General features: G+C 45.0%; 1 protein-coding gene across 1 annotated transcript in view; it reads left to right on the top strand.

Moving 5' to 3' along the window:
• Window positions 1-9,987, top strand: part of mapkap1 (MAPK associated protein 1) — a 152,153-nt gene extending 142,166 nt beyond the window's left edge. The window contains 2 exon segments of the mRNA XM_070439145.1: window positions 6,835-6,932; window positions 9,799-9,987. Of these exon segments, the coding sequence (XP_070295246.1) occupies window positions 6,835-6,932; window positions 9,799-9,912 (212 nt within the window). The 3' untranslated portion in view covers window positions 9,913-9,987.
• Window positions 9,988-11,722: the final 1,735 nt, after the last annotated feature.

The following is an 11,722-nucleotide window of genomic DNA, read 5'->3' as shown; positions in this document are numbered from 1 at the left end:
AGCTGGTGGTTCCTTTTAACATGAGTCTTCAATATTCCCAGTTAGGAAATTTTAGGTTGTAGATATTATAGGATTTATGACGCGTCAACTATTTCTCTCTAAACCATTTGCATTTCATATACCTGTGACTATTGGATGTTCTAATAGGTACTTTATTATTGCCAGCCTAAACTCAGGAGTTGATAGGCTTGAAGTCATAAACAGCGCTGTGCTTCAAGCATTGCTGAGAGCTGCTGGCAAACGCAGTAAAGTGCTGTTTTAATGAATGCTAACAAGCCTGCTGCTCCCTACCACCGCTCAGTCAGACTGCTCTATCAAATATCAAATCATAGACTTARTTATAATATAATAAACACACAGAAATACAAGCCTTAGTTCATTAATATGGTCAAATCCGGAAACTATCATTTCGAAAACAAAATGTTTGTTCTTTCAGTGAATATTTTATCGAACGGGTGGCAACACTAAGTCTAAATATTGCTGTTACATTGCAAAACCTTAAATGTTGTCATAATTATGTATTTGGGTAACAGAATTACGGTCCTTTGTTAGGAATGGTCTTCACACAGTCCGCAAACCGCAGCCAGGTTGGCCAAACGCTGGCATATGCCCTGACTCTGCTTGCACTGAACGCGTAGAGCGTGAATAATTTTCGCCAAGTTAATATTGTTACTATCCATTTTTTAATAAAATATGCCATGTTTCAACGAAATATATTTCTGTGTATTGATTTTTAAGAAAAGGCATTGATGTTTATGTGAGGTACAATTTGTGGCAAACGATTGTGTTTTTTTGCGAATGCGCCTTTTGTTAAGAATCATCACTGTTTGGCGAAGTTGAAGTAGGCTGTGATTTGATGTAAATTACAGGCAGCATTGATGTATATGCAACTCAAGGACAACCTATTACCTTAGTAATTCATCAACCATAGTGTTAATTAACTAGTGATTATGCTTGAAGATTGATAGTTTTTCTATAAGATACGTTTATGCTAGCGTAGCAACTGACCTTGTCTCCTGTGCAGCCACAAGCGTCCTTCTGATGCTGCACTCGCGTAACAGGTGGTCAGCCTGCCACTTAGTCTCCTTCGTGAGATTGCGAATGTAATCGACTCATATCGGACATCCAAAAAAAGGCCGATTAACCCATTGTTAGCCAGCCGATAATCGGTCGACCTCTACTTTCCACCCTTCTCCACTAACTACGTCCCGTCGGTGGATTGGGGAGCCTCCCTCGGCTGTTTCTGCAAGTCCACCTAATCTCCGAGGGTCTCACCACTTCCCTGTAGGCTGTTCTCGTCGTTGTTGGTAATCAAGCCTACCACTGTAGTGTCGTCTGCAAACTTGATGATTGAGTTGGAGGCGTGCATGGCGACATAGTCATGAGTGAACAGGGACTACAGGAGAGGGCTGAGAACGCACCCTTGTGGGGCTCCAGTGTTGAGGATCAGCGGGGTGGAGATGTTGTTTCCTACCCTCACCACCTGGGCGCGGCCGGCCAGAAAGTCCAGGACCCAGTTGCACAGGGCGTGGTCGAGACTCAGGGTCTCAAGCTTAAAGMTGAGTTTGGAGGGTACTATAGTGTTGAATGCTGAGCTGTAGTCAATGAACAGCCCCTCTAATGAAGGGATACGTAAGTCTCTATTCTTACCCCTCAAATAAAGGGATACTTAAGAGCCGGTGTCAGAGTTAATGAAGGCCTTGCTCCTGTCTGCAGACACACGTCGAGGGAAGAAAGCCACAGCGCGCCTCCTCCATTGTCTTCCTCCCTGCACTGCCTTCCTCACTTTGGGCGAGACATTTGTTCCACGTCGCCGGTTCCGCTAGATAATAGTCTCTGGTAGAGTACTGGTGTCTGATAGGAGGCCGAGTCACTTTCCTTTTTATATAGAAGAGATTCTGGTGTTGGGACATAGCGATGTGCGAACACTACATGCAGTGTCTACCAATGGCATTGAGGCTGATACAGATTAACCACTTGACATMTCTTTGATGCCTGACTAGAATAATCCTCAATAGTTACAGATTAACCTCTTGACATCTCTTTGACGCGTGGGGGTCGACCACGCTTCTCACAATGAGAAGTATCATTTCTAAATGCGTCTTAAAAGGATAAAATTATTGAAATGATTACTATACTGAACAAAAATATAAACGCAACATGTAAAGTGTTGGTCCCATGTTTCATGAGCTGAAATAAAAGATCCCAGAAATGTTCTATACGCACAGAAAGCTTATCTTTACCAAGATAGTCCATCCACCTGACAGGTGTTGCATATCAAGAAACTGATTAAACAGCACGGTCATTACACAGATGAACCTTGTGCTGGGGACAATAAACGGCCATTCTAAAATGTGCAGTTTTGTCACACAACACAATGCCACAGATGTCTCAAGTTTTGAGGGAGCGTCCAATTGGCATGCTGGCTGCAGGAATGTTCTCCATAGCTGTTGCCAGAAATKTGAATGTTAATTTCTCTACCATAAGCCACCTTAGAATCTGTCAGTAAGTCCAACCAGCCTCACAACCACAAACCACGTGTAACCACRACAGCCCAGGACCTACGCATCCTTCCACCTGCGGGATCGTCTGAGACCAGCCACCTGGACAGTTGATGAAACTGAGGAGTATTTCTGTCTGTAAAAAAAAGCCCTTTTGTGGGGAAAAAYGAATTCTGATTGGTTGGGCATAGCTCCCAAGTGGGTGGGCCTATGTCCTCCCAGTCCCACCCATGGCTGCGCCCCTGCCCAGTCACGTGAAAGCCATAGATTAGGGCCTAATGAATTTATTCAAATTGACCGATTTCCTAATATGAACTTTGAAATTGTTTAAATTGTTGCATGGTGCATTTATATTTTTGTTCAGTGTATGTTAATCGTTCTTTTTCCTATCTTGGGTATAATTCAAAATGTGTATTTCAGAGTGGCTTGCAAGGGAGTTGAAATGAATCTGTTTACGTATTTGTTAGTGAAACAAGGAAGTGGTGTGGTAATCGACGGGATATCAGCATGAGCCCTTATAATTGTGATCAATGGTAATGCCGTCTTCATTACGCCATATAGCCACAAAGAGGCCGTGACACCCAGCTCCTTTAATGAGAAAAATGTGTTTTTTTCTTGAATAAAAAAAACAAAAAGATTGATTACTTAAAAGCTATTTTCTGTTGAGAATCCATTAGCAAGAGCCATTTTTCCCCAGCTTTGACATGCTGTCTTTGCACAGATTTTTATTGCCCAAGATGCATGATTCTAGTGTCCTGTTCTTCGTAGACCAGACCTCTTTTTGAGGAAAGTTGCGGGCAGAAAAATGAATTAATACCAGCCACTTAAATCCCCCAGAATTGATTGTGGCTAATTGGCTAGACTCTCAGATATATGGAGTTGGGGGGGTGATACTTTTGGGAATTGTACATCTGCATATGTTAGCCTTCACTTGCTTATTGAGCCCCCTGGTTGATTTACATGAGATGGCAATGCATTAACAGTAATGAATGGGTTGTTCAGAGCACAAGGTTAGCCACGAAATCAGAAACGCCTACAGGAGAGACCAAAAGACAAGGGAGGGGTAGAGACGAGGTAACGTAGCCAAGCAGGAGAACATCCAACAGAATTCACTCAGTTGATGTAAACTTTCATTGTTGTAGATTGCACAGAGATGCTCAAGGAAGCTGAATTAAAAGCCCCCCCCCCTCCATCAATCAGTAACGACATAGCATGAAAGCATTACCATGGTGATGTTCCTTAAATGAGGAACTTCTACCGTTTCACTCTTGGACACCGTGTCTTGTAGCTAGAATCTGATGTTTGTGGTGTACAGTACTGTGTGTAGTAGAATCTGATGTTTGTGTGTACAGTACTGTGTGTAGTAGAATCTGATGTTTGTGTGTTACAGTACTGGTGTGTAGTAGAATCTGATGTTTGTGTGTACAGTACTGTGGTGAGTGAATCTGATGTTTGTTGTACAGTATGTGTGTAGTAGAATCTGATGTTTGTGTGTACAGTACTGGTGTAGTAGAATCTGATGTTTGTCGTGCTGTACAGTACTGTGTGTAGTAGAATCTGATGTTTGTGTGTACAGTACTGTGTGTAGTAGAATCTGATGTTTGTGTGTACAGTACTGTGTGTAGTCATCCCCTTTTTTTTTTTTTTTCTCATACGCACATTGAACTACCAGTAGATGTTATTGATTTGTGCGTTGGGTTTACTGCTTCACGTTGGGGGTTTACTGCTTCACGTTGGGGGTTTACTGCTTCACCTTGGGGGTTTACTGCTTCACCTTGGGGGTTTACTGCTTCACCTTGGGGGTTTACTGCTTCACCTTGGGGGTTTACTGCTTCACCTTGGGGGTTTAATGCTTCACCTTGGGGGTTTACTGCTTCACCTTGGCTTTTATTTGACTAAAAGCACTTTTCCCATTAATAGACGTGGTACTCTGTGGTGCTCCCACAGTCTAGGCCCTGTCCCTTGACTGTAATATAAAGGTCTAGGCCCTGTCCCTTGACTGTAATATAAAGGTCTAGGCCCTGTCCCTTGACTGTAATATAAAGGTCTAGGCCCTGTCCCTTGGCTGTAATATAAAGGTCTAGGCCCTGTCCCTTGACTGTAATACAGTGCATTCGGAAAGCCTAATTATGGATATGAATGTCATTATCTTCATGATGATGTAGCTAGAATTTATAGGCTAGCTACGCAAAGTAGAAATATGCAATATATACACTGATCAAAGTAATAATGTAATTTTCAGCAACTTGTTTTGAAATAAACATTGAAAGTGTAGCCTAATTTATAAACTTCACAAAAGACAATAAACATACATCTTGTAATAGATCACATTTGAGGTTCTCGAGGTCTTTTTCTTCATTATAACCAAAGAATTTGCCATAAACTTTTGGTACACACAAAAAACAACGCGTAGGCCTTTCTCATGTTTCTTATTTTTATTTCACCTTTATTTAACCAGGTCTGGGTGCGGACACACACAGACACCCAATCAGTTTACCTCAGGGATAGCCTCTACAAAATGAAAATGTTCTTTATTGTCTGAAACCAGGACGGTAACTATAACGATTTTTAAAAACATGGCGTTCTAATTCAAGTGAACAGCAGCGTCCACTCTCCAGTGACACATTGCGTTCGGAAAGTGTACAGACCCCTTGACTTTTTCCACATTTTGTTACGTTACAGCTTTATTCTAAAATGGATTAAATATAAATGTTTCCTCATCAATCTACACACAATACCCMATAGTGACATCACAATACCCCATAGTGACATCACAATACCCCATAAAGAAAAAGAAAAAACTGTTTTTTTAGAACAGAATTACCTTATTTACATAAGGTTTCAGACCCTTTGTCATGAGACTCGAAATTGAGCTCAGGTGCATAATGTTTCCATTGATCATCCATGAGATGTTTCTACAACTTGATTGGAGTCCACCTGTGGTAAATTCAATTGATTGGACATGATTTGGAAAGGCACACCTGTCTATATAAGGTCCCACAATTGACAGTACATGTCAGAGCAAAAACCAAGCCATGAGGTCGAAGGAATTGTCCGTTGAGCGCCGAGACACGACTGTGTCGAGGCACAGATCTGGGGAAGGGTACCGAAACATTTCTGTAGCATTGCAGGTCCCCAAGAACACATTGGCCTCCATCATTCTTAAATGTAACATGTTTGGAACCACTAAGACTCTTACTAGAGCTGGCCGCCTGGCCAAACTGAGCAATCGGTGGAGAAGGGCCTTGGTCAGGAAGGTGACCAAGAACCCGATGGTCACTCTGACAGAGCTCCAGAGTTCCTCTGTGGAGATGGGAGAACCTTCCAGAAGAACAATCATCTCTGCAGCACTCCACCAATCAGGCCTTTTATGGTAGAGTGGCCAGACGGAAGCCACTCCTTAATAAAAGGCACATGACAGACCTCTTGAAGTTTGCCAAAAGGCACCCAAGGGACTCTCAGATCATGAAACAAGATTCTCTGGTCTGATGAAACCAAGATTGAACTCTTTAGCCTGAATGTCAAGTGTCACGTCTGGAGGAAACTTGGCACCATCCCTACGGTGAAGCATGGTGGTGGCAGCATCGTGCTGTGGGGATGTTTTTTAGCGTCAGGGACTGGGAGACTAGTCAGGATCCAGGGAAAGATGAATGATCCTTGATGAAAACCTGCTCCAGAGCGCTGAGGATCTCAGACTGGGGTAGTTCACCTTCCAACTGGACAACGACCCTAAGCACACAGCCAAGACAACGCAGGAGTGGCTTCGGGACAAGTCTCACTCTCCTTGAGTGGCTCAGCCATCCCCGGACTTGAACCCGATCTAGCATTTCTGGAGAGACCTGAAAATAGCTGTACAGTGGCTCTCCCCATTCAACCTGACAGAGCTTGACAGATTCTGCAGAGAAGAATGGGAGAACCTCCCCAAATACAGGTGTGCCAAGCATGTAGCGTCATACCCAAGAAAATTCAAGGCTGTAATCGCTGCCAAAGGTGCTTCAACAAAGTACTGMGTAAAGGGTCTGAATACCTATTTAAATGTGATATTTAAATATTAGATTTTTAATACATTTGCAAAAAAAAAAARWAGCTGTTTTTGCTTTGTCATTATGGGAGGAAAAACAATTGAATCCATTTTAGAATAACGTAACAAAATGTGGACAAAGTCAAGGGGTCTGAATACTTATATAAAGGTCTAGGCCCTGTCCCTTGACTGTAATATAAAGGTGAGCCTTATCCCAGCTGTGGGGACAATGATTTTACAGTCTCTTGGTTTGTGTAAATTCCTTGTTTTACTGTCTTGTATTTAACTTCCTCTTCCTCCTTTGTGTTGCAGGTCATGCAATATTCAAGCTCACATACCTCAGCAACCACGACTACAAGCCCCTGTACTTTGAGTCTGATGCTGCTACTGTCAATGAGATCGTGCTTAAGGTGAGTAATAGGGTGGGTCCATGTACCCTTTTGCCTCCGTATCACATGGAAATATGTTGTTTTAGCAGCCACTTCATCTACTTTACAAAGTCAGGTCTGCAGGGTACAAGTCACTATTGACAGATATTGACAGTTTGACTATATTATTATGCAGTTTCCCACATACCCGTAGGGTTAAAAACCTAATTGTATGTGCACTCAGAGATGCAAATATGAAATATCCTATTAAAAATGTAGATTAAGGCCGTGAGGCATTTTTACCACATCGGCGTATGATAATTCAACTGTAACCATTAAAATACGGAAGATAATGATACTCTCTTTAATTAGCATTAATGATGATTAATTTACTTTTAAGGACCTTTCCGTAATAAGTCTTGAAAGTGGAGCATGGGAAAGCATCTCCTGAAGGCCAGGGCAGGTGGGCGCGTGAAGCCGTTGCAAGGCCAGGGCAGCGTCGGGTGAAGGTGAAGGCCAGGGCAGGTGGCGTGAAGGTTGAAGGCCAGGCGGCAGGTCCAGGGTGCAAGTTGAAGGCGCAGGTTAGCAGGTGGGGTGAAGGTTGAAGCAGTGGCGGTGAAGTTGAAGGCCAGGCAGGTGGGGTGAAGGTTGAAGGCCAGGGGCAGGTGGTGTGAAGGTTGAAGGCCAGGGCAGGTGGGGGTGAAGTTGAAGGCCAGGGCAGGTGGGGTGAAGGTTGAAGGCCAGCGGCAGGTGGGGAAAGGTTGAAGGCCAGGGCACGGTGGGTGAAGGTTGAGGCCAGGGCAGGTTGGGTGAAGGTTGAAGGCCAGGCAGTGGGGTGAAGGTGAAGGCCAGGCAGGTGGGTGAAGTTGAAGGCCAGGGCAGGTGGGTGAAGGTTGAAGGCCAGGGCAGGTGGGGTGAAGGTTGAAGGCCAGGCAGGTGGGTGAAGGTTGAAGGCCAGGGCAGTTGGCTGAAGGGTAAGGCAAAGGCAGGTGGGTGAAGGTTGAAGGCCAGGGCAGGTTGGGTGAAGGTTGAAGGCCGAGAGTGGGTGAAGGTAAGGCCAGGCAGGTGGGGTGAAGGGTGAAGGCCAGGCAGAGGTGCAGCGGTGAAGGTTGAAGGCCAGGCAGGTTGGTGAAGTATGAAGCCAGGCAGGTTGGGTGAAGTTGAAGCCAGGGCAGGTGGGTGAAGGTAGGCAGCTGGCCAGTTGGTGAAGGTTGAAGCCAGGGCAGGGAAGTGGCGGTGAAGGTTGAAGGCCAGGGCAGGTGGTGTGACAGGTTGAAGGGCCAGGCAGGTGGGTGAAGGTTGAAGGCCAGGCAGTTGGAAGGTTGAAGCCAGGGCAGGTGGGGTGAAGTTGAAGGCCAGGGCAGGTGGGGTGTGAAGGTTGAAGGCCAGGGCAGGTGGCGTGAAGTGAAGCCAGGGCAGGTGGGTGAAGGTTGAAGGCCAGGGGAGTTGGGTGAAGGTTGAAGGCCAGGGCAGGTGGGGGGAAGGTGTGAAGCCAGGGAGTAGGTGAGGTGAAGTTGAAGCCAGGGCAGTGGTGAAAGGTTGAAGGCCAGAGCAGGTGGGGTGAACGTTGAAGGCCAGGGTAGTGGGGTGAATGGTTGAAGGCCAGGGTAGGTCGGTGAAGCTGAAGGCCAGGGCAGGTGGTGAAGGTTTGAAGGCCCAGAGCAGGTGAGGTGAAGGTTGAAGTGCAGGTGGGGTGAAGGTTGAAGGCCAGGGCAGGTGGGGTGAAGGTTGAAGGCCAGAGAAGGTAGGGTGAAATTGCAGGTAATTGTGAGGACTCTAGTCCCCTACTCTCAGGGGACAGGGCTTTAAGTAGCGTGTCATCGGCGTGGCTCGGTGGAGGCATGTCAACCGGGGTTGGCAGTTGTGAACCATGAGTGTCCTTATCCTGATGATTCCATCTCGAAATTTCAGTGGGCCCGGAGTTGACCCCTGGGGTATTCCTCTTGAGCGTGATCACACATTGCAGGGAATAATGCTTTCATTACTACAAGCCAATGTGGCTTGGGGGGGTCGAAAAACAAGGGCAATATATTTATAAATATATTTATACCTCTGTATAAAGCAGATGAGGAGAGGACATTAGGTGAGGGAAACAAACATGGTACTTACATTTTTTTTAAATGGTTGATATATTTACAGCAACAATATTTCTCTATTCTCTATTTTGAATGTTCATCTGATCCAAACTCATACCTCTCATCTCTCTTGTTTGAGTGGGCCCCCTCGCTTCCCGTCATCATAAAAGTTGTAGTCACACACATCACAGCTGTGCCCTTGAGGCACATTATAACCAAACACCAGACCATATAAAAAAAAACTGAGTGTGAATGTTTTGGTCAAAGCACAGGGTTTCCATGTGAATGCCAAGGATTTTACTAGCCATGAAATTATTGACAGCATGTTTATGCCTTTACCCATAAAACAGCATGGATGAGGAGGATCCCACAGGGCGTGGTAATTCTGTCTTTAAAACTAGTTTTTTTAAGTATCCCTTCTCTCTTTAAGGCCAAAGGCTTAGCTTTTTATATCTCAGGTCTAGGTATTAAACCTCCATTAAAATGATCAACGTTATCATCACCTCCGCCGTCCCTGCTCTTACGTCTGTCCATGTTTCTCCTTAAAGTAACATATGTTCCCGTTTAGTGACATCTACTGGATGTAACGAGACATGAGCGTGTCATTCTGACTGTCAGTCATCTGGTTTCCCATGCCACTTGAAAAAGCRATATGTCCTGCTATTGGATTTTCTAATTGTTTATTAATTGTGACTAGTTGAAATTTCAACAGCAATATGTTTTTTTCTCTGTGACAAAATAACCAGTTGTACAAGCTATGTAGCGTAGTATACATATGTTTCTACATATTGTGATTGAAACACTTCCCACAATCCCTTGTTTTTCATTCTCAGGTGAACTACATCCTGGAGTCTCGGGCCAGCACGTCGCGGGCGGACTACTTTGCCCAGAAGCAGCGTAAACTGAGCCGGCGCACCAGTTTCAGCTTCCAGAAGGAGAAGAAGTAGAGGATAGACCCTGGAGCCACTGTCTGGACCCTGGAGCCACTGTCTGGACCCTGGAGCCACTGTCTGGACCCTGGAGCCACTGTCTGAAGCCCGGACCGTGGAGCCACTCGTCTGAAGCCCGGGACCGTGGACCACTGTCTGACCGACCGTGGAGCCACTGTCTGACCACCGTGGAGCCACTGTCTGAAGCCCGGACCGTGGAGCCACTGTCTGAAGCCCGGACCGTGGAGCCACTGTCTGAAAGCCCGGACCGTGGAGCCACTGTCTTGAAGCCCGGACCGTGGACCACTGTCTGAAGCCCGGGACCCGTGGAGCCACTGTCTGAAGCCCGGGACCGTGGAGCCACTGTCTGAAGCCCGGACCGTTGGAGCCACTGTTCTGAAGCCCGGACCGTGCAGCCACTGTCTGGACCCTGACTGACTTCACTCTCACAGCAGAGGGCCGATGGAGAGAGAGTGAAGAGTGTCACAGTCAGCGATATAATAAGAGTCAGAGATGATGAGAAATAAAAAGAGAGGGAGATCAAGGCCGCAGGAAGATGTTTTTTTGTTCTCTGCTCATACAGTAAAGGCCTAGTTCACTAATTTTGTGGGAAAAATATATTTTATTTAGATTCATCAGGGGGCGCTGTAGCACCCTCGACACCCTTACTTCTCGCGGCTATGAGGGAGATGCATCTTGATCCTAGATAATTAAGAGCTGCCTCCTAAACTCCCATGTCTTCACAGAAGGGTCTCCACTCGTCAGCCATATCAGAGCTAAAGTTCTCTGCCTGCCCTTTGTCCTTTTAGGAATACACAGACATAGAAAACAAGAAAGGGCGGGACTTGTAATCCCTATTCTGAAGGAGATGAAGGAATACAACTCACCCCCCTGTTATTGTCAATCCCATGAACTCTGGATGGATCAGAGGACCACGGTGTTGCTTTAACACCAGTGTCAATCAAYGAAACCTTGTTCATCCACTGCCTACAAATCAATTCTACATTTGAGAGTTGAATGCATACCGATGGCTCGAGTGAAAACCRAAGCCATCAGGACAATGAAAATACTAAATCCCCCTTTCTTCTCTGTGTATGAAGATGTAAACTTAATCAGACTTATGTTGTACATTGGTATGTAAAGGGAACATCCTTACATTTTTATTTGTATATAGATAACGATTACATTCAGGGTTAATTAAATGATATGATGAAACCTGCTTTGGCCATAGTACATTCAGTGCCTGAAACCTTTAAAATAGTGGCTCACTACCAATCAATGCCAGTGCTGCTGAGGTGCTGTGAGGGTTTTTAAAAACACGAGCAAGACGAGTACATAAGGAAGGCATTTCCATACTTTTGAGTCTGAAAGAAAACTCTCAAAACTACTTCTTGTGAACAAAGGTAGCAAGGGCTTAGGAAGGGGTACGACCTGACAGATTTTTATGATTTCAAAACAAACAAAACAAACTGTAATTATTACCTGTACTTTTTACTGTGACCCTATACAATAATTTGTTTTTCCTGCGTTGTATCTATGGACTGTAAAATAATTAATGAAGCACTGTCTGTTGAACAGATCTTGTTTGTTCAGACTGTCCCGATGGGAGGCACATAGGGAATGTAGGACTTTTTACAGCATTTTGTTGATGTTGTTAATACAATGACATTATATAAATTCTGCTCATATGTTGTTGCCTTTGTCGTCTTTCTCTCCCCCTTTTTTAAACCACGTGTCTTATAGCGTCATCTGCAACAGAACGGCGTGAAGTGCCTCTGGGATACGATCAGAAGACACAAAGCAGGGCAACGTTGCTGCTAGAAGTGTA

This window comes from Salvelinus sp. IW2-2015, unplaced genomic scaffold, assembly GCF_002910315.2.
Source record: "Salvelinus sp. IW2-2015 unplaced genomic scaffold, ASM291031v2 Un_scaffold1436, whole genome shotgun sequence".
Taxonomy (NCBI): domain Eukaryota; kingdom Metazoa; phylum Chordata; class Actinopteri; order Salmoniformes; family Salmonidae; genus Salvelinus; species Salvelinus sp. IW2-2015.
Note: the sequence above shows the minus strand (reverse complement) of the source record. Positions and strands in the feature narration are given on the sequence as shown.